Source organism: Podarcis filfolensis (assembly GCF_964270895.1).
Source record: "Podarcis filfolensis genome assembly, chromosome: 2".
In the NCBI taxonomy this organism is placed as follows: Eukaryota; Metazoa; Chordata; class Lepidosauria; order Squamata; family Lacertidae; genus Podarcis; species Podarcis filfolensis.
This window is the reverse complement of record NC_139605.1, coordinates 55,663,834-55,685,936: the sequence shown is the minus strand read 5'-3', so window position 1 is coordinate 55,685,936 and position 22,103 is coordinate 55,663,834. Positions and strand designations below refer to the sequence as shown.

Below are 22,103 nucleotides of genomic sequence, written 5' to 3'. Positions count from 1 at the left end.
TGCAGAAGATATAAAAAATAAATTTAAGGAACCGTAGAAAGTGGGGGGAGGAAATCAAGTTTTGAAATATTAAAATAATTGTGAAATTAGTGAAATGTATAAACCTGAAAAGCATATTTTTTATTTAAAAAAAACACACCTGGCAAGGCGCAGATCCCCGCCCCCGCGACATACGTCTTCGCTTCTGACCAATGGCACACCAGCACCTCTCCTGCAGGAGAGGGGAGGTTCTCCAGCGAACGGCCCGGCGCCGCTTCCTTCCCGAGGGCTGCTGGGAGTTGTAGTCCTGCCTCCTGAAGGCCGCGCGGCTGCTCAGCGCTCTCGGCTGGAGCGATTACGTGGCTCGAGGAGCAGAGGAGAGGCGGGACGCAGGCGCGGCGTGATGGCGGCTCCCGTGCGCAGCCCGTCGGTGCTCTTGCGGCTCTTGCTGCTGCTGGCCGGCCTCGCCTCGCCCGGCTGGGGCCTCTACTTCCACCTGGGCGAGACAGAGCGCAAGTGCTTCATCGAGGAGATCCCCGACGAGACCATGGTCATCGGTGCGCCTGGCGGGGCGGAGGGGAGAGCAGGGAAAGTGGCGCTAGCTAGGCGGGGGGGGGGGTGTCGGATTCATGGCCCAGGAAGAGTAAAGAGGGGGTGGATCTGGGGCGCAATGAACTGGGGGGGGCTGCGGGTATTAAAGGCTTTCGAGGGGCTGCCGATCGGGAAGAGAGTTGGGCAATGAAACTGTGGGTGAGATGGGAACACGGGAGGAGATTTACCTGTGTATATGTATATAGCAGATGGTGATGGAGATTCAGCTGGGAGATTAAGTTATTTAACTGTTTGGGCGGCCAACTTTCCCCTCATCCTATTCCGTTTCTATATCACAGGGAATTACCGGACGCAGCTGTTTGATAAGCAACGGGAAGAGTACCTTCCAGCTACTCCTGGCCTGGGCATGTTTGTGGAAGTGAAGGACCCTGATGAAAAGGTACACGGACACAGAAGAAGCCCACGTGCTCTGTTGATCTGAGGGCAGATGTGTGTCTCAGGTGTATGGTGTAACCACAGACTATTTCTGCTCAGAAGTATAGAGAAAGGGGTCTTTCCTTTTCTGATCTTGGTCTCCTAAGGGCCATTATTTTGATTGTATTATCCTGGTCTGTTGTCTGGTGTGCTGATATGCAAGTATTTCACCCATAGGAGCCAACTTCTAGGGGCCAAGGTCCCTTCGGCCTCTCCAATACAATAATTGAGGGAGTCAGGGCATTGCCATTTAAATGGTGTGCATGTGCTGCCTCTTGTGATTGATTATGCAGGGTAGGGCTTACCTGGGCCCCCCCAATATTTTATTCAAGTTGGCACCCCAGACTTGATAGGAAGAAGCAGGGTTGTATTTTTGGTCCCTTGTGCCCTTTTGTGTGGCAATAGGACTAGTACGTTGAGCTCACTACATCAGTGTTTTGTGAACAGCTTTGGATAATTTGCAGACCACCTCTTTCATTCCCAAAGAAGAGTCTGGGTGCATGACTGTTTAGAGATAACAATGCAGATCTCAAACTTCATGCTGTTGATTTGTTGTCATGGCCTTTTGCTGTGGAAAACCACTCAGCACACACCTGTTGGAGCTACAGATGTTGGCTTTATGGCCTGCAGAACTGGCAATGTATCATGTTGATATATTATTGTATGTAGAACAGGCTATATATCATGGTGGAATGGATGCAGCTTGAAGACTTTATCCAGAAGACTTCAGGTACACAATAGAAATCTTAATAGTTTTTAATTATACAGAGCAGAGTATTCCAGAAGCATATGTGTAATCAACCTAAAATACTGGTACTACAAATTTTCAGTGTTTCCTAATTTAACTGATTATGGCTGTGTGAACCCTGGTATCAAAATGGTTTTGGTATGTTTGGTTGACTCATACGTTACATTCCCTTCTGTTCTGTTCTGTAGGTGGTGTTGTCTCGACAGTATGGGTCAGAGGGCAGATTCACCTTTACTTCACACACTCCTGGGGAACATCAGATCTGCCTACATTCTAATTCCACAAAGTTTTCCCTTTTTGCGGGAGGCATGCTGGTAAGAGGATTCATGCAAAGGGAAGATTTGTGTTTGGGTTCATTTGACTTGACAAGCCAGCTCCTGAAGCATCATGCTTTGGTGGGTATCTTCAGGCCCAAGTTTTCACTGCTGACATTGTTTCGAATTTCATTGCAGAGGGTCCACCTCGATATCCAGGTTGGGGAACATGCCAACGACTATGCTGAGATTGCAGCCAAAGACAAGTTGAGTGAGCTGCAGCTACGTGTACGCCAGCTCCTAGAGCAGATTGAACAGATCCAGAAAGAGCAGAACTACCAGCGGGTAAAAAGAGGGGGACTGTGGGTGAAATTTAATGTCATGTTAAGGTGATAGTTCCAGCTTCACAATTTTTTCCGCTTGCCAAATGGAACAATCTACTCTCTCCTCCTTCCATGCACTACTCTGGGGATTCTTGCAACCCAATTTGAGAGGACAGGGATGGTGGGGGAAGTCCCAGTGTGCTAGTGGGACTCCCTGTGCTGGCTTCTGCTAGTGCAACATCTTGGTTGAATCCAGCTCTGTACTTCAGTGGCAGAGCACCTGCTTCATACGCCGAAGGTCCATGTTCATTCTCTGATGCCTCCAGTTAAAAGACTCTGGCAGTAGATGATGGAGAAGACATTTCCTCCTGAGACCCGAGACAGCCCCAGCCAATCAGAGTAGACTGTACCAGCCTAGATGGACAACTAGTCTGTCTTGGCATGGGTAGCTTCCAAAGAGGTTCTCAGCTGGTCTCCAGTAATGCTCTCTGTATAATAAGGCTGGGAAAGGAAGTGGTCTGCTTACATGCTCACATCATACAGTTCTGACGAGGGGAAGAGGGCTTCTTTCTAAAGGGAATATGCACCCTTATTAGTTAAGGTTGTGCTATTTGTGGAAGGTAGACTTCAGCCACATTCATACAATACGATTAAAGCACTGTGATACGACTTTAAACAGTCATGGCTTCTCCCAAAAAGTCCCCGAACAATAGGCTGTTAAGGGTGCTGAAAGTTATAGGAGACCCATTCCCCTCACAGAGCTGCAATTCCCGGAGTGGTTTAACAAGCAATCCCACTTCATAGGGATTTGTGGGAATTGTAGCGGTGTGAGGGGAATAGAGGCCGCCCACAACTCTCAGCACCCTTAATAAACTCCCAGAATTCTTTGGATGAAGCCATGGCTGTTTAATATGGTATCATAGTACTTTAAATGTGTAGTGTGACTGTGGCCAAACTTTGGTTTCCAGAGTCAGCTGTTCCCCCCAACTCATGCTAAAAAAGTATCCTTTTAGCTTTTGATGAATCCTCTCCCCTTTCCTACTCATAAACTGTTTTCTCCTCTTCTTTTTTCCTCAGTGGCGAGAGGAGCGCTTCCGGCAAACTAGTGAGAGCACAAACCAGCGGGTTCTCTGGTGGTCCATTGTCCAGACCCTCATTCTTGTAGCCATTGGAGTCTGGCAGATGAGGCATCTTAAAAGTTTCTTTGAGGCCAAGAAGCTGGTATAAAAAAAAGTGTGGTTTGATATCAGCAAACGGCCCGCAGTTCCCACAGGAGCCATTCCCAGTTCTTCAGTGCCTGCACGGGTACTTCTCCTCTCCTCAGTCTTCTTCCACCAGACTTGTTGTTGTCCAGGCTCAGTATCATCTACCTCTCTCTGCCTCTGTCCTTCCATCTCTCTTCCTCCCTGCCAACATCTCAGCCTGCTGTGGTTCCAGGGCAGCAGCTTCGCCTCTTAAGGCACTGTGTTCTCTCCAGACAATCCAGACCTGCCCTCCCTCACTGTTACTCATGTTCTGTGTGAGGAGCTTGGGGGGTGGGATTTTCTCTTGCCTAAGAGTGTCCTTCATCAAAAATCAACTCTTCCCAAGGGCACCCAGGACCTTTTTTTCCAGCCAGCGTCACAAATGACAAAGCCAAGAAACTGATGCCAGTTTTGAGCCCTGCTGTATTTTTACTAGCTGACTTCTTGATGCCGCCAGTATGTTGCTTTGAAGAAAAGCACTGAATAAGAAGACCTGGAAGCTCTGCCTGCAGTTCTCCTGTCCTGTATATTCTTAATGTGAACCGGATATGGAATGATTTTGGGATTAACTGTTGTGAGATTGGTGGAATAATATTGGGACACTCTGTATGTATGTGTTGGGATATGTGATAATAATTGGGCTATTAACTGAGGATAGCTAAGTATTGAAATTTTCTTGACTTATATTTTCCTCTGTAGCTTGCTAGAATTAAATTGGCTTTTCCTGTATATACACAACCACTATTCTTCTGGCAGATCAGATGCCTCATTTTCTTACGAATGTGAGCTTATTGGTTGTAAGCTTGGTTCTGCACTGCTGTTCTTGCAGCAGGAACATGTGCTGACTTGCTTTTTCCAGCTGTTCCACCAGCCCAATCATAACTCCCATTTACTTGGAAGCAAACCCCGTTGGTTTCAACAGAATCCCTTTCCCAAGGAACTTTACAGTCCAGGTCTCCTAGGGGTTTGTTTTGCTAAATACATTTATGGACATCCAACAAATTCATATGGTTTGATTATAATTCCAAAATTATTGAAGCATCTTCTCATGACCCCTCCCCTATCAAAGTTTGAGATTGCTATTTGGGAGGGAGGAGACCCAGAAGACTGTTACATTTAAACTAGGGGGAGAGCCAAAAAGATGGTTATTTTGAACTGGTCAACCATGGATTATTGGCCTAAGATTGAACCATGTGCCCATACACTCTTCCTTCCCCTTCTCCTCCCTTCATTGCACCCAGCTTGGACACTTACATCGTGCTTGTTAGGAATGGAAACATAACACTTGTGAGCTGCAGCACTTAAGCCTAAGTTTGGATGTTATGAGAAACTGTTGTAACGAGCCCCCAGTTTGGGTGCATGAGAGGGATAAGGATCATGTGTGTTGGGAGGCATGCAGCTTGTTCTCAGGCCAATATCACTATGGGTGACCTAGCCACCGTATGTAGACTATTTAAGTGATGTCCAGTGTCTTTTGTTTGTAAATGTTACTGGTGACTAAGCCTTTGGAGAAGTGGCTGTGTTGGCTTGGCGTATCTGAGATGGATTTTTTAGGAGACACATTGGAGACAGAGAAAGTGCAGATATGGTTAAATTCCCATCACAGCAGCACCTATCCATGCCTTCTTTTTGCTATAGAGGTCTGAAGCTCATATTTTGTGTGTCATGATGGCTGAGCAGAAAACTTAAAAGGGTAGCATATTCTTTGCTCAGCTTTGGCTTCACAATTACCATACTGATTTTACATGAAAGTAGAGACAAGTGTACACTTCCCTAAATGTGAAAGGGAATTTTTTTGTTGCCATACAAAACCCAGAATTGTTTACTAGAGGCAAGGGAACAACTGCAGTGACTTCTGCAATTCAAATGGCACCAGCCTTTCAATTTCTAAAATTTATCTTAATCGTTTTTCCCCCCTTACTGCTTTGAATATGTTGTGTTATTAGATTTACAAAAGGGTGGTGGTGGTGGTATATTGCTGAGATACTTGTGAATGTCCTCAAGTTGCTAAGGAGTTCTGAGCCAGACATAATCTGCTCTGGCCTGAACTGTCTTGATTTTCAGATAGCAGAACTTGCTAAACATTGAAGTGCTGAAGATGTTCAGAATAATTCTTTGAGGGCATTAAACTGGGTTTAATTATAAAGCTTCATGACTGTGCCAATATTTATCTTAAGAAAGAAAACAGTTGAGAGCACAGGAAAGCACATTCTAGACTAGGTGTGGGGAACCTTTGGCTCTCCAAATGATGCTGAACTACAGCTCCCATCATCCCTGGCCATTAGCCATGCTGTTTGCAGCTGATGGGACCTGTAGTTCAGTAACAAAGGTTCAGCCAAAAGTTCCCAGACCTGCTGTAGAATGAGTGAAGATTGCTGCACTAGATGAGTGAATGCTGGTGTCCTTCTATTGGAACTGGGTTTGTTGGAAAGGGTCTCTTTCATTTGAGTTTTTTGTTTTTGTTTTTTTTAGTTTCCCAGGTTTGTGATATTTGCAATGGTCTGTTTTTGTGCCACTGACTACACCATCTAGTTGAAGTGGTCTAAGATCCCAACTTCCCTAAAGCCACCTTGACTGTGCTCCTGTGAAACAAGTGAAGTTGCCTGTTTCTTACACTCTGCTGTGACCAACTAAGACAACTTAATGGGGTGACAATTTTAGATGCTGCAGTGTAGGAGTTCAAGCTTTTATGTAGGAGATTAAACAACTAAAGCTCTATGGATGAAGGACCAGTTTTAATGAGTGGCAAATACTTGTTTTTTTGTATTGTGGCTATTTTAGCCCTGGTTGCTACTGTAAAGCAAATGAGAGAGAAGTCAATAAAGATGGTATTTCCTTCTAACAATGACTGTTAACTTTATTTCATGTCAAGATCTTACACTTTCTTCAGAAGTCCCAAAATGCATGTACATATGAGTTTTGGTAATAGGGTATCAATACTTTTTTTTAAAAAAATGTTTTCACAAAAACTAGCCATATTACATGCTTCATCTTACCCCAACTTCGTTAATTCATTTGCTCATTCTGGACTGTCTAGAAGCTCCCCATAAAGCTGCCTGATACTACTGAGATCTACTGCCTCGTTTTCCTCCTCCTCTATTTTTTCTATGTGCTCCACCTCTGTCGGGAAACCGGCGAATTTGCGGTTCCTCGGAGTAGCTGTCCTCGTGTAGGAACGAGTGTTAGGCGGAACAGCCAGCGAGGAGCACGTTTCTAGAGGACCGCTCTAGTCGACGGACCTGGTGTCCTCGCCAACGTGTCCCGGCCGGGTTGGGCGGGGAGTCCTGCCGGCAAGGCAGTAGGATGTTCCCGTCCCGGCGCAAGTCTACTATGTATCGCCGCGCGGGTAGCGGGTAAGTATCCTAAGGGAGAGGAAATTTATGCGAGGGAGGAGAACTAGGAAGGGGGGGCGCGATGGATGAGAAGCGCTCGGGGACCATGAAGGCTCAGCGTCTAAGCTTCAGTCCTGAAATATCTGTTTTATCTTCCGACTTTTTGTCGCAGTTTTGAACGGTCAAGAAATGGTGCTGTGGAGGTTAGGATGGGCGTGAATCTGAATGGCTGAGAAACAAGCTACGTTCCCGCCTTAACTATACACCGAGTGGCACATCTCTTTGCTTTTTCCTCCACGAATACTTTACTTCCCCTATAGGAATGAATGGAAAGCACTATATGGGGGGGGGGGAGAGGAGCACTTGAAGCGGGGCGCGGGGAGCTTGTACTGGAGGCGTTTTGTGGAGATTGAGCTGGGAGAGACGTCTAAGAGGGCTGTATACTTCCCCTTATCTCACCCTGCCCTTCCTCTTCTCAAATATAGCAAATCTTTTTTTTTACCTAGAGATGTAGTAACGGAATCCATGTTGTCTCTTGAGTCAGGAAGAAGTTCCTCCCAAGTAACTGGCAATTGGCAACACATTAGTTGTTAGGAAGAAGGGTTTTCAAGTTGGCGGGTTTCACTTTGCACAGTGTACATGCAGTGCTTTTAAAGAGCCCATTTTGGATTAATATGGGGGGATAGGATGAGCTCTTGGAGTTGGTGTAACATAGGGGGAAACTTAACAGTATATTTCTGTGCATGTTTACTCAGTAACAATTTAATGCAAAGCTTACTCCCAGGTAAGTGTGTAGTTTGATCTAAGAGCTGGGAGGTCCCTGGTTCAAAAAGTGCTTCAGCCATAAGTTTGCTAGGCAGCTTAGGCAAACCATTGTTTCTCTGCCCCCACCCCGTCCCCAAAATAAACTACAGTATAGGAATTAGACTGAATTACTTCACATGAATATTTGTAAGGATAATTGAAATGGTATGTGAAGTACTTTTAAGATTTGAAAGGGCCATACAAAACTTGATGTATCTTTCCATGTCATTCCAATCTTACCTATTTTATTTTCACATTATGACAGTGGTATTTTCCCAAAGTTCTTGCTGTTGTGGTGTGGGTTGAATGAGGGACCTGAATCCCAGCCTGTCATGATCCCCACCTTAACAGGTGATGCTTGCTTAAGAGAAGCTTGTGGCAGTTTGTTTCTGTCTTGCCTTCTTTTGCACATGGAATTATCTATCATGTTTCACTGTGTTGACTTGCCCTATTCTGATTTTGCTTCAGGTCCTGTCGGCTGTTTGGTATCCTACCCCGGAAATTTTCTCTCTTTCAACTCTTTTTTGTTGCACTGTTGCTGGGTTTTCTCTCCCTGTTGTGGCTGCAGCTCAGTTGTTCTGGGGATGTGACTAGAAGTCAAAGAGCTGCAGCTACACTGCCTCAGAAACCCTGCACATTGGAGCCTCTACCTCAGCTTCCTGATGACCCATCATGGGGACCCCACCGTCTAGCAGTGTTGGTGCCTTTCCGGGAGCGCTTTGAAGAGCTGCTGGCTTTTGTGCCTCACATGCATCGCTTCCTCAGCAGGAAGAAAATTCGCCATCATATCTTCATACTCAACCAGGTGGATCATTACAGGTACTGTAAGGTATGGGTGAATGTGAACCCCATGCTGTGCCTCCCCTTCAATGTTTCAACTAACCTGTATCCCAAATTATTACATTCTTCTTTGGGTGACTTTGGACATGATATTGATATGGAAGGAAACATTGGGCCTTTGTATTATCTAAAATAGATATTTGCATTTCCCCCACCTGGAAGATGTGTAACCTTGAAATCATATCTGAAGTCTCTCATATCCATCTCTCATTGAAACAATGCTTGGATAATACAAAATATTCTAAAGGAATTGACTTTCCAAGGTTCCTCTAGCTCAGGGCATGGGAACTGGGGCCCTCAACAACTCCTATCAGCCCCAGCTTTCCTTCTTGCCTCATCTATAGAGCAGAACTGATACTTTCTTTTCAGAGGGAAAGTTTTTGCTTTTTATACATTTCCATAAGGGTGTTCCTCTTCTTTTCTGAAACTATAAGGATGCTTTGGTGTGTTTAAAACACACGGTCTTGGAAAACAAAATGTATTTCCTGGATTTGTTTTATAAGAACATAAGAAGAGATGGTGCAGTGGCCTATCTAGTCAAGTTTTGGTTTTCTCCATCACTCTTATAATTTCATACCTCATTTCATTCTCCTCCCTTTATTTTCAGAATTCCTGCCTTTCCAGCATGTGTTTTTGGTAATATATCCTAATAATGCATTTCTGCTATTGCACTTAAGTGCATAGTTGCAAATTCTCCCAACCAAATTAAAAGTTAAAATTAAATAAAAGTTTCCTTCAATAGGAAGATTATGATCAGAAAGGGTATATAATAATAAGTCTGCACCAATAGTGCAAAATGCTTGCTCTTTTAACCATGACTGTTCACTGAATATTAGTACTCTTCTTGTTGTTGCTATTTTGAAATTTATTACCCACCCTTCACTAGCAGGTCCTAGAGCGGGAATTTAAAATTCAGAATTAAAACAGGCTGTAAAACAAATCAGTCACTGGAAAAGTGTGGGTCCTGAAAATACACATCTCAGGTATCAAAGGTACATATTCAGCTTATGCCAAAAGCTGCATTGTGAGGGTGCCAGAACACGTCTGTGAGGAGGGGATTCCATGACTCAGGGACTGCCGCAGAGATTGCCCTCTTCTGAGACACTACTCCACCAACTTATGAGAGTGGTGAGACTACAAAGAGGGCTCTCTCAGCACCTGAGGCGATTTGTAGGAATGGAGGCAGTGTCTGTTATTTGGGGCCTAAGCCATTTAGAGCTTTGAACAGTAGCATGAGCCCAGAAACTAACAGTCAATGCAGCTATTTTAAAACAGGAGCTATATTAGTTCTAAAGGCAACCCCAGTATGTAATCTGGCTCCTGAATTTTGAACCTGTTGAAGTTTCCAAGTCCTCTTCAAAGGCAGCCCCATGTAGAGTGTATTGCAATGATCCAGTCTGGAAGTTAACAGGACAGGAACTGTAGCTGGAAATAGCATTTCTAGCTCCTGAGGCCACCTGGGTTTCCATTGACCATGCTGCATCCAGGAGTACCTCAAGTTACGAGCCTGCTCCTTCTAGAGGAGTGCAACCCAAACCAGAATGGTTTTGAGAACCCGATACACATGCCACCTATGCCTATTCAGTATCAATTAGCTGGTGCATATCCAGCTAACCACTACTGCCTGTGTAGCACCTAAGCCACTTCTCATGATTCAGATGGAAGAGGGAGAGAGAGAGGTGGGTGTCATCTGCATAGTGTGACTCCAAAACTCCAGATGACAGCTCCCAGTGAGTTCCTAGGGACAGCGTAGATCATCAAACAGTGGCTTGGTGCACAAGCTGAACACTTTTGACAGTGATGGCTGAGCTTTCCTGAATATAATTTTCTGACATAGGTCCCATCTGCTTGCATTGGTCTCTTGGGCAGGTTTAACAGAGCATCTCTGATCAATGTGGGCTTCCTTGAAAGTGGCAATGACACAGATTACATTGCCATGCATGATGTGGACTTGTTACCTCTCAATGAGGAATTGGACTACGGCTTCCCAGCTGCAGGCCCTTTCCACGTGGCATCGCCGGAGCTGCACCCTCTCTATCACTATAACACCTATGTAGGTGGCATCTTGCTGCTCACCAAGCAGCACTATCGAATGGTAAGACCTAAGTTCTTTCTTTTGGGCTCCTGGGATATCTTATACAACCCACAGAAGGACAAAGTCCTTGCTGGTTATTTTCATCAAACCCACCACCCTGAGATTAAGAGTCTTGTTCTCACCCTTCTGAGCTGTCCCAGGGGGTTAGACTTGGCACTGTATATTTAATGGCTTTTGATGCATTCTACTCCATTTAATCCTGAAGATGAAGAGTTTTGCAGTAATGGTGTTAGCTGTGGCTTAGTAAAGACAGCAGCAGTTATTACTGTCTCTGTCCCAAGACTTGAAGGAGGGAAAATATTTCTTGTTTAAACTGTGCCTTTATTGTTGTTTCAGTGTAATGGAATGTCGAACCGCTTCTGGGGCTGGGGCCGTGAGGATGATGAGTTTTATCGCCGCATCAGAGGCGCTGGACTTCAGGTGAGGCTGCAGAATGGCTTTCGCTGTAGTTTGAGACCTTGGGACTCTAGTTCTGGGTGAGATTTGAGCCTGTTATTCTGCCATGGTGTGTGAATTCTGTTTTGGACAGAGCTATCTGGCTTCAGTGTAGGCTCCAACTTTTTATTTCAGCTGTTCCGGCCATCAGGAATTAAAAGTGGATATAAGACATTCCAGCATCTTCATGACCCAGCTTGGCGCAAGAGAGACCAGAAGCGCATTGCATCCCAAAAGCAGGTGGGAGTTTCTCATGTGGGAGATGGGGGAAGCAGGGGGCTGGGGGTTGGAACTAAAAATACATTGTTTTTCTTACGTGGAGCTGGCCATATAGCTCTGTAGTAAGTCCTGCACTGTTGCTTCCGCTTAGCCTGGAGGGAACAGCGTTGAGCAAGATGGTTACATCAGAAGGCACAGAAATAGGTATGGCTTGAAACTCATGGAACTCATGAATCTGTTATAGATTTTTCTACAATATGTAGACAGTACTGACTTTTCAAAATATTTAATTTTAAAAGGCACATTTCTATACCTGATGACTGTGGATAAAAACTTTACAATCTAAGCAATAAATGCTAGCATTAGAAACTAGGGAGTGTGCCTTTTGCAGCCAGTATCTCCGTCCTTTAGTGCCTCTGATCTGTTTCTTCCCAGTGTTCATGTGTGTCTGCTTCCCTTCCTTGGGATTGCCATAAATAAAATGAAATAAAAAATTTAAGCCTCCTTCCCTGTTTGCGCTGATTCACACAAGCCCTCTTCATGATGTCATTTTTTTGTTCTACTCTGGACCTGTGTGTATGACGTGTGGCATTTTTGTTCCCGTGTAGGAGCAGTTCAAGGTGGACCGTCACGGAGGCTTGACCAACCTCCAATACAGAGTGGAGTCACGAACTCGGTTGACTGTGGCAGAATCTCCCTGCACAGTCCTCAACATCTTCCTAGAATGCGACACCAGTGAGACTCCCTGGTGCACATTTGGCTGAGCCGACTCCTGCATAGACTCTTGCGTTGCTGCAGCAGCTGGTTATCAGAATTGTGTCTGGACTCTCCAAAGGCAGATCCTTCTGCAGGAGCCAGCAACAGGGCATGGATGCCTGTGGTCCAATGGTTACAACAAAAGGTCCGAGGATCCACATCAGTTGACAGGTCAGATGCAGAGCAGGACCTCCGTGACAGTGAATGCAGAGATGCTGGCAAGATTAAATGGGCTGAGCACCTGTTCAGAAGGATGTTGACTTGGCAACCTACATCTCAACAGATGTAAGAAAATCTGAGACTAAGAGGCAGGTCAGTGACTGAATCATCCTGCCTATATCAGCCGGTGCTCCAACACTACATGATAACAAGGCAGTGGGACCTGTAGACTTGTTTCCCAGGCTGATGCTTAAAGGACTTTACAGAATCACTATCAGGTGAACTTGTTGGAAGTTTGCTGCTCTCCTATTTCAAAATATGTAGAGACTTGCTGTGAAGTTCTTGTGCACCCCATCTCTTCCTATGAGTTCTCCTGCTAAGTGGACGCTTGTGCTCTGGCTCAGAGAGCATCGTCACTTACCACCGGACCTAAACCCATCGTGGTAAAGTGTCTTGTTATTGGGGTCTTTGAGACACTGAAAGCTGTTGGTTTGCTTCAATAAAGCCATTAAGGCGAGTGCCTCATGAAAGGAAATCAGCGTGCGTGTGTGCACATAGGCATTGCTGTAAGTAGTACAGTGGTACCTCCAGTTACGAACTTAATTCGTTCCGGAGGTCTGTTTTTAAGCCAAAACCACTCATAACATGAGGTGCGCTTTCGCTAACGGCACCTCCCGCTGCCGGCGCGCGACTTCCGCTCACATCCCGGGGCAAAGTTCGCAACCGGGAACATCTACTTCCAGGTTAGCTCGTAACCCAAAGCGTTTGCAGGGAGGAGGGTACGTAACGCGAGGTTCCACTGTATCTGGTGTTTTGATTTGCACCTTCTCCCTTTTCTGGCCCATTAAACTTTCTAATCCAGAACCCTCATCCAAGCCCATTCTTCAGATCCCTGATTGGCCCTGGTGTTGCCTGGCACGCCTTAACAATGAAAGAAACAAGCCACACAAGTAAAGAGATATATTGACTGAATATGATGCATTTGTACACTGTGACTATTCCAATAAATCTCCTTCGCCAAGAGAACGAGAGACAAAAGACAGAGCCCCCCAGCATCAGGGAACCAGGCCAAAACACCTGCGAAAGAACTGATAGCTCCTACTCAGGTGCATGCGGCACCTGTGGAAGTGCCTGGTCACAGAGCTGGCTGTAGCAGTGCTGGTTGTCTGCTGGAGGCTGACCGTCGACAGGTGAAGGGTCTGTGCTCGTGGAGGGATGTCACTGGGCCCTGCAACGTGGAGAGGTGGAAGAGATGTTTGCCAAGCCTCCATAGAAATGCCTGCCGCCTCCAGGTTCCTCTCCTCTTTCAGAGGCTTAGATTTTTTCTTGAGCTGTTGAGTAAATATGCTGCTGAACTGTTCAAGGGTACTTGGGTGCTCAGACTGACTTGAGTTGGCTGCCAGGTTCTTAGCATCAGGGGCGAGTTCTTTGTAGTTGCACGAAATAAGCTTCTGCAGCTGAGTTTTGGAGGTAGATTTTTTGCCAACCGAGGTTGCTGTAAAGGGTGGGGGTAGAGCCAAAAGGGTTACAAAACTGTGATTTTCTACAGCCCAAAAGCAGTTCCCACTTAACAAAACTTTTCATTAATTCCTTGCAGCTGGAGTGTGATGTATTAGTAGATGTGTGAGATTCTAGAACCCTGTGAAAAGAGCTCCCAAAATATGTCATACGTGTCTTAGTGTGCCTATTCCCAATATCTGCTATACAGTGCAGGGCATTATTTTTTTTTTAAAAAAAGAATCCGTTCCATGCGGGTACATGGAAATCAAAGATTGACTTTCAGCTGGCTGTGGTGCACCTTTAGCAACTTCCCCTGACTTCTAGGCTTCTATATGTGCTGACTGCTTTGCTGTTCCCAATGAATCTAGTCCTTGTCTAAATCTTCCAGACTTTACAGACAATCCACAGTGCAGTTGAGTAACACAACTCAAACTGATATGCATAATTTATTCCGAGTGCAAAACCAAAGTTCCCTTAGCACACATTCTCCCATGTCACATACTGTGTGTATGTGTGACAAACTGCTATTTTTTAGGCATGTCATACAATTTCCACTTACCTGTAGCTAAAAGAACCAGGGCAAAAGTCAAAGAAGGTGAGCAAAAGTAGGTACTGATCTGAATGAGCAAATCCTCATGTGCTGAAAGCACATGTGAGGCGGATGCATAGATTAGCATGGAGCGCCTGTGGCAGGCAGAGATATGTGACGGGGTTGGCACTGACTTGGAGACCCTCTCACCGTTGCTGAATGTGGCCAGCAGTGTTGGGTGGGTAATGGCCAGTTGCTGAAGATGGGGTGCTGTCTCATTTATGAAAAAAGGTCTCACCACTGATAACACAGCTTAGCAATCGTTTGATCAGCTAAGCAATAGTTTGGGTTTACTTCCCTGGAGAAAGAGGGTCAGCTATGTTTCAGTTCAGTTTGTGCTGCAGATCTTAAAAGTTTAGTACATGAAGTTGCTCCTTTTCTAAAGCAAGGTTGGAACTAGTGCATGCCTGTGATAAGCGATCTCACAGGGCAGCCTCCTGCAGCCTAGTGCCTTCCAGATATTGGATGCCAACTACCATCAGCTCCAGCAAGCGTGGTAGGTGGCCAGGAATAGTGGGATCTAGTCCACAACATCTGGAAGGTACTACATTGGCAACCACTACATGGAGGTAACTCCCTCCAGTTGGTAAGGTGTTCACAGTGCTGCCTTATACTGCTTAGGCACTTCCACCTCTCCGTAGTCACCTGCTACCATGTGCAAGGAGCTGCCACACTTGGATCCAGACTTCATTGATGAGGCCTCTAGCTCAGTGGTCATACTGGAGGAAGAAGAATCCTCGTCGTTTGTCTGTATAAAAGAGAAGCATACAGAGTTAAGGCAGCAGCTCTGAAGCTTAATCCACCACTATTCAAATGTGCCCAACTAGGGTCACTGCCTACCATCCCCAGCCAGAAATGATGCTTATAGTGAGATGCTTGATAAAGAGAACTAGGACTTGGTTGGCTAGGCTTCCTCTCTTCCCAATGTTTTTATCCCTATTAGAGAAATGTTTTGGCTTTTTTAACCAACAAAAAGGGAAGCAAAGTCTGTCACCATTTGCAAGGAATGGAAACAAAGTGGGCCTTGGCGGTTAGTCACTATTCAGGAAGTCTTGCTCAGTATTATTCTGTTTGAGGAACAGGATTACTTGGCTGACCAGCACACTTGAGTCCAGGGATGTTTAACCACTAGTCAGTGGGTATATAGGACTGTAGCCTAAGGCAGTAGACCAAGAGGGTTTTCTGCTTCCCAAGAGGCCATAGTGCAACCTGATGCCTCCCTAATACCTAATGCAGCCTCATTTGAACGTCTGCGGTCTCATACCTCACTCCATCTAAAGATTCATACAGTGATGACTTTACAGTACCACCAGCCGCCACCTCCACCCACCCACCATTTGCTCTGCTTACTGTCTGCCTGATGAAGAGTTTTGGAGAACTGAAAAGCTTGCACACCGTTTTTTGACCTATTGATTGGCCACATAACAGTATTATCCTAATGTGGGTTATTGATTGATTGATAAATAATAAATATTATTTATAGCCCACCCATCTGACTGGGTTTCCCCAGCCACTCTGGGCGGCTCCAAACAGAATATTAAACAGAATAAAACTTCAAACATTAAAAACTTCCCTGAACAGGGCTGCCTACAGATGTCTTCTGAAAGTCAGGTAGTTGTTTATTTCCTTGACATCTGGTGGGAGGGCATTCCACAGGGCGGGCGCCACCACCAAGAAGGCCCTCTGAATGATGGTTGTGGGCCAACAGGGTTGCCTTTGCATTTTAGGAACACTTTGCCAGTTATGCACGTTGTTTGCAGAACTACTTATAAAGCGGAGTTTACAGCCCAAGTGCATCCAGCTTCTTCTGGCTGAAAAAGGAAAGGGTCTGCACCCCTTGCAGAAGAGAACTCAGTAACTGGGACAGGTTCTGTCCTGCTTCACATACCAAGCTGGGTGACTGAGACGGAGCTTCTTTGTACACCTTGTACCGTCTGCCCTTCCTGCTCCCATAGAATCTGGAGAAGAAAGCCCAGGGCCCACGAGAGTTTAACGCTGGCTCACTGGCTTGTGATGAGATCTGTAAGAACTGAATGTCCAGCTGCAACTGTCCTCTTGTCTTCTCCTTCTTGCCAGGTCGAGATTGCAGCACAAACCACCTGCAGAGAGATAAGGCAATGGCCTCTATGGCAGGTGTCTAACTTGCCACTCTTCTACTGCTGAGAGAGGCAACGTGGTGCCCTCCAGGTGTTGTGGAACACAAGTCCCATCAGACCCAGCCAGTTTGGCCACTGAGCAGGGGTGACTCAAACTGTAGCCTGAAAGATCGGAAGAGTTGCACACAGTCTACCCTGGCTCTATGGGTTAACACTGCAGTACCAATAATCTAACAAGAGCCCTGCTGGATCAGGCCAAGGCCTCATCTAATCCAGCATCCTATTCTCACAGTAACCAACCAGATGCTTATGAGACGCACAAAAGCAGGAAGAGAGCCAAATAGCGCTCTCTCCACTTGTGATTCTCAGCCACTGGTATTCAGAGGCGTATTGTCTAGGTTAGAAGAGACAGAATATAGCCACCAGGTCGCTTCTTGGCACCTATGTAGTAACACAATAGGGTAACCTTCCTCAACCTGGTGTCCTGTACAATCCTGTACTATGGCGACTGTCTTGGGCTAAAGCAGTATTTCTCAAACTTGGGTCTCCAGCTGTTTTTTTTGGACTACAACTCCTACCATGCCTAGCTAGCACGACCAGCAGTCAGGGATGATGGGAGTTGTAGTTCAAAAACATCTGGAGACCCAAGTTTGGGAAACCCTGGGCTAAAGGGAGTTGCAGTACACATCTAGAGGGCACTGGGTTGCAGAAGGATGCTCTAGAACAGGGGCAGCCAACACAGCTTCCTGCAGACGTTACTGGACTACACGCACGATTCTTGACCTTTGGTTGTGCTGGCTGAGGGTGATGGGAGTCGTACGACATAACATCTGGAGGGCACTGTTGGTTTCCCCTGTCATATACAGTGCTACCTCGGGTTACATACGCTTCAGGTTACATATGCTTCAGGTTACAGACTCCGCTAACCCAGAAATAGTACCTCAGGTTAATAACTTTGCTTCAGGATGAGAACAGAAATCATGCTCCGGCAGCGCGGCAGCAGCAGGAGGCCCCATTAGCTAAAGTGGTGCTTCAGGTTAAGAACAGTTTCAGGTTAAGAACGGACCTCCGGAACGAATTAAGTACTTAACCCGAGGTACCACTGTACTGTGGTTGAATATTGACCAAGTTGTAACTTACCACAATGTGACTGTAACCATTTTGTAAACTGGTCATTTGGCAGCTGCTGAGGAGACGTTTGCAACTCCTCTAAATTTCCAATTTGGGTGTGTGTTGCAGTGACCTCAGCACTTGGCTGGATCGTTCGGCCTACCCGTTTCCTGTTTGCTTACAGGCTAATTGCTGCAACTTACATTTTGGAAAATGTGAAGTACCCTATTCTGCATTGGAGATGCTAAAAAAATGGTGCGCCTGGGTGGTTTGCTGAAGGTGGAGCCTGCCAGATTCTGCAACTGGGCATTTCAAAGAGCGTGACTGGATAAGTTTATTAAATCTCATCCATATGCTAAACTTCCCTACCAGCTCTGAAGAAGACAGAATCCTCCCTCGTGCTTCTCCAGTCAGCTATTAATTAATAGCTTGCCATAAAAGGAGCCTACGAGTGATTTACAAAATGTTAAAAGCATAAAGCATGGCTCAAAATTGGGGGGGAATGTATTACAAGAAAAGCCATACAATAAAACCAATAAAAGAGCAGCAAAAGCACACCGTCAATAGATAGATTATTACAATTTTGCTATCAAATGCCTGGGAAGTGATAAGTTTCTAGCTGGAGCCAGAGGGACGTTAATTATGGTACCAGGTGGACTTCAGCAGGAAAGCATTCACCGAGTGGGGAGCCCCAATGGAAAAGACCCTCTCCTTTCCTCCCAAGTACTACTAATATTACAATCCCAGCTAAAATTTGGCACTTTTACATAGCCCTTCAATATATGTGCATTTTTATGGGAGCTATGGCTTAATTAGTTTGCAGCCAGTTTTCGTTCAATATCTTATTGTGTGCACATGTTTGTGTGTGCATGACATTTGCATTGCTGCCTCGGCTGTGCAATGATGCACCTCTTAAAAGGCTTTTGCCACATTTTTGCTGCTTATGGCGCTGACCATTTTCTTATGGGCCATCACCTCCAAACTATATCTTCCTAAACTTCTTGCCTGATGCCACCCCATGGCTCAAAAATGTGAACTCTGGGTTAATCAGCATGGTGTCCTCTAGACTACAACTGCCATCAATCTTGACCACTGGCTGTAGCTGATGGAAATTGCATCTGGAAGACACTGTGTTGGTTATCCATAGCCTGATTTTGCGAGATGGATGCAGGGCTGGCAGGTGATGCTCACTCATTTCTTCTCTTCGTTTTGTCCTGAAAAAGTTGGGCAAGAGGCAAGCATACTCTGCCGAGGAACTGGTTGAAATGATGCAAGGACTGGTGCATGACGGTAAGGATGAGGCCATTCTCTTCTGAGTCATCCAGCACACTGGGCAGCTGCAATGTACACTCTTCATGCCATTCGGGACTTAGGCTGTGTAGTGCTACGGAGGTCCTGAACTTCTGCTTTTGTAGCTGAATCACAACATAGGGGTTGCTGGTGCCAGTGGCGCCCTTGGAGCGTAGAGAGCAGGCACGCAGGACAGTCAGCTGCAGGTGGGTAGGGTGCCAGGCATGCTCCTTTTCTGTGTCCTCATCCACCCTGCAAAGACAAATCCTTTTATTAGTTAGTGGCGGTAGTGAATCGTATAATTGTAGAGTTGGAAGAGACCTGAAGGTCCTCTAGTCCAATCCCCTGCAATGCAGGAATCTCATCTAAAGCATCCATGACAGATGGCCATCAACCTCTGTTTAAAAGCCTCCAAGGAAGGAGAGTCCACAACCTCCCGGGGGAGTACGTTCCACTGTCTTAACAGCTCTTACTGGCAGAAAGTTATTCCTGATGTTTAGTCAGAATCTCCTTTCTTGTAACTTGAATCCATTGGTTGAGTCCTACCCTCCAGAACAGGAGAAAACAAACTTTCTCCATCCCCCATGTGACAACCCTTGAGATATTTGCAGGTGGATATCATATCTCCTCTCAGTTGCCTCTTTTCCAGGCTAAACATACCCAACTCCCTCAACTGTTCCACATAAGGCTTGGTTTCCAGACCCCTGATCTTCTTAGTTGCCCTCCTCCACACACATTCCAGCTTGTTAATATCCTCCTTACATAAATTGTGGCACCCAGAAATAGACACAGTACTGCAGGTGTGGTGTGACCAAGGCAGAACAAAGCAGTGCTATTAGTTCCCTTGATCTGGACACTATACCTTGTTGATATCGCCTATAATAGTATTCACTTTTTTTGCTGCTGCATCACATGTTGAGCTTGTGATCTACAAATACCCTCCCTATTCATTTGTACTACTGGCAGTCCAGATGTACCTCTTATATTTGTGCAGCTGGTTATTCCTGCAGAAGTGCAGAACCTTCCATTAGTCCCTATTGGAATTCATTTCGCTAGTTTTGGCCCAGTTCTCCATGTTCACCCAGTGAGCTTCCTGTTGCAGCAGAGCTTTGAATCCAGCTCTCTCCCCATCCAAATCTCCTTTCCTAATCTAAATTGCAGGGTTACTGTGAGGTTAACCTGGGGAAACTCCATTGGAGCTGCCCTGAAAGTCTTTGAGGGTGAAGTTACAAACATAATAATAGCTGGTCTTCTTAGGCTGAGGTGGGACTGAGTCAACATTTAGCTATCTAGAGAGATGGAACAACTCTTTACCCGATCACCGGCAAGGACTTTTTTCCCTCCTGGTTTGCATCCAGCTCCATGTAGCCAATTCAACTGACATCCACGTCACTGCCTTAATGGCACCTAGAGTAAAGCAAGGAATGCCCATTCGAGAATGTGGAATTTGAGGTTGACAATCAGGTGGGCGGAGCTCTTATTAGCCACACCCCTATATCCAGCAAATTTCTTCTTCTTTCTGATTCCGTATGTTTTGCTCTGTTGTTGTCAGGGCGCAGGCCTTAGTGGTCATGAAAATAGCACCTCTCCACTCTGGCTTAGAGTGGCTAGGAGTCCGCCTGACTACACGATCCCACAGGAAGGCAGGAAGGTGCTGGCGGAACCAAAAGCTATGAAAAGCAAACTTTATGAGTTTTTGGTCCATGGTCTCTTGCAGCTTCAGAGATGCCAATACATCTCCTTGCCAAGGCAAAGGGGACCCAGGGGCAGGGGGTGCTGGTACAGCTCATGCCAAGGGCACAAGGGAACCTACATGCGCCTCTGGCTGTTGTTAGTACAAAATTCCCACCTTTTCTGCTTAACGTTCAGCTGCTAAGGCTACTAGTGGTGATGCTGTGTAATCAAAGAGTAATTCTGGAAAAATATAATACATAGTATTGTTTTCTCTGTCATTTCTGCAATGAAAACTGAAATCTTCACTCCCTCAAACAGTGACATCAGTGTCTACAGGACTAGAGTCAGTATGGAGTCATGACAAAACAAGAGAGTGTTTTACCATGCTCAGAAGAACCCTGAAATTTACAGAAGTACAAAACCATTAAAAAAAAAAATCAACAACAACCAAAAGTTATCAACTGTCTCCCCCTGCCAAAACAAAAAACAAAAAAATCAGCCAAATAAGGACTGAGCATGCTCAGTAGTCATGAATGTCAGGAAATGGAAAGTGGTGGTGGTGCTGGTGCAGTGTAGCAGAATGCCCTGCTCGGAGAGAATATTGCCTGTAACCCACAATAGGAACACTCTGCTTAGGAAGGAGGAAATACTGCACAATTTTGTTGAAGGTTCCACTTGTCACTGCAGAAGAGCAAATAAAACCACCAGTATTCTGGGAGTTTTCATTGGATTTCTGGAGTCTTCGTACTGCTTGTAATCTTTAAAACGCAAACCCTAAACAATACAGAGCTACGCCTATATTTTCCACATGTGTAATTATAATATTTTATATTTTAAAGAATGTGATTTATGATATGCCATGGCTACAATAATTATCTTAATGTTCTGTGTGTTTAGCCCCATGGTGAGGCAAGTACTGTGTAATTACTGAGCTGGAAACAACTTTGTTAACAGATAACCTAGGGTTGGCATCAATTTACTATGTCACTGATGATTTGTGGCCAAGTAAGTTCAGTTCTTGCTTGTATTTCAGGGGGCGGGACTAGATGACTCTTTGGGTCCTTTGCAGCTCAACAATTCTATTATTCTAATTGCTCAGACAGTAAACAAAGAAACAAAAACATTGTCTAAGTATCTAAGTATTTTTCATAAAGCCAACTCTCCTAAGGCTTGTGGTTATATTATATGGTACCAAAATTCTCTGGCGCGTTATTTTATTTCTTTGGTTTGTTTCTTTTCTCCACCAAAACTACTGCTTTCTAGCCTTCTTCCCCAGTCCCCCACTGCCGTCAAAGAGTGCAGTTTTGTGACCTCTAAGCAACCCTGAGTCTGAGACTGCTTTTCCCAGAACCATCTGACTTAGCCTTGATTTATTATTTTAGTCATGTTGCTAGCCCATGTAAGGTTCGGTAGTTTGTTTGACCAAACTGTGGGAGGCAGTGGAAGACAGGAGTGCCTGGCGTGCTCTGGTCTATGGGGTCACAAAGAGTTGGACACGACTAAATGACTAAACAACAACACAACAACAGTGCACATAAAACTCCTTGCTTTCATCCATCTTCACCACAACCCTGTAGGATAGGCTGCTGCATGGGTGGAACTGAGGAAGGAAGCCACCTTAAAGCAATAT

At 45.4% G+C, this 22,103-nt stretch overlaps 3 protein-coding genes across 3 annotated transcripts; 2 read left to right on the top strand and 1 right to left on the bottom strand.

Annotated features, from left to right (window-relative positions):
• The first annotated feature begins 226 nt into the window (after positions 1-226).
• On the top strand, positions 227-6,419 carry TMED9 (transmembrane p24 trafficking protein 9). The gene is made up of 5 exons (XM_083603678.1): positions 227-536; positions 870-970; positions 1,942-2,067; positions 2,206-2,352; positions 3,408-6,419. The coding sequence occupies exons 1-5, from the start codon at positions 383-385 to the stop codon at positions 3,555-3,557; spliced, it is 678 nt and encodes a 225-aa protein (XP_083459804.1). The 5' UTR covers positions 227-382; the 3' UTR covers positions 3,558-6,419.
• Positions 6,420-6,776: 357 nt separating this feature from the next.
• B4GALT7 (beta-1,4-galactosyltransferase 7) lies at positions 6,777-12,749 on the top strand. Its single transcript, XM_083603677.1, has 6 exons — positions 6,777-6,927; positions 8,179-8,529; positions 10,420-10,645; positions 10,982-11,065; positions 11,216-11,320; positions 11,908-12,749. The coding sequence occupies exons 1-6, from the start codon at positions 6,878-6,880 to the stop codon at positions 12,061-12,063; spliced, it is 972 nt and encodes a 323-aa protein (XP_083459803.1). The 5' UTR covers positions 6,777-6,877; the 3' UTR covers positions 12,064-12,749.
• A 410-nt stretch (positions 12,750-13,159) lies between these two features.
• Positions 13,160-20,327, bottom strand: LOC310757941 (uncharacterized protein). Its single transcript, XM_083603676.1, has 5 exons — positions 20,114-20,327; positions 18,701-19,051; positions 16,192-16,402; positions 14,949-15,051; positions 13,160-13,709 (listed from the first exon to the last, which is right to left on the bottom strand). The coding sequence occupies exons 1-5, from the start codon at positions 20,161-20,163 to the stop codon at positions 13,270-13,272; spliced, it is 1,155 nt and encodes a 384-aa protein (XP_083459802.1). The 5' UTR covers positions 20,164-20,327; the 3' UTR covers positions 13,160-13,269.
• Between the last annotated feature and the right edge of the window lie 1,776 nt (positions 20,328-22,103).

Excerpts from the sequence above, each read along its gene's own strand:
- LOC310757941 (XM_083603676.1), bottom strand. The coding sequence starts at position 20,163 with ATGGAGCTGGATGCAAACCAGGAGGGAAAAAAGTCCTTGCCGGTGATC. Across the intron at positions 16,403-18,700 it reads AAAACGAAGAGAAGAAATGA|GTGGTTTGTGCTGCAATCTC; the intron begins GTGAGCATCACC and ends ATCTCTCTGCAG. Across the intron at positions 15,052-16,191 it reads CGTCTCAGTCACCCAGCTTG|ACAAACGACGAGGATTCTTC; the intron begins GTATGTGAAGCA and ends TCTTTTATACAG.
- B4GALT7 (XM_083603677.1), top strand. The coding sequence starts at position 6,878 with ATGTTCCCGTCCCGGCGCAAGTCTACTATGTATCGCCGCGCGGGTAGC. Across the intron at positions 10,646-10,981 it reads CCAAGCAGCACTATCGAATG|TGTAATGGAATGTCGAACCG; the intron begins GTAAGACCTAAG and ends TTGTTGTTTCAG. Across the intron at positions 11,066-11,215 it reads TCAGAGGCGCTGGACTTCAG|CTGTTCCGGCCATCAGGAAT; the intron begins GTGAGGCTGCAG and ends TTTTTATTTCAG.
- TMED9 (XM_083603678.1), top strand. The coding sequence starts at position 383 with ATGGCGGCTCCCGTGCGCAGCCCGTCGGTGCTCTTGCGGCTCTTGCTG. Across the intron at positions 971-1,941 it reads TGAAGGACCCTGATGAAAAG|GTGGTGTTGTCTCGACAGTA; the intron begins GTACACGGACAC and ends TCTGTTCTGTAG. Across the intron at positions 2,068-2,205 it reads TTTTTGCGGGAGGCATGCTG|AGGGTCCACCTCGATATCCA; the intron begins GTAAGAGGATTC and ends ATTTCATTGCAG.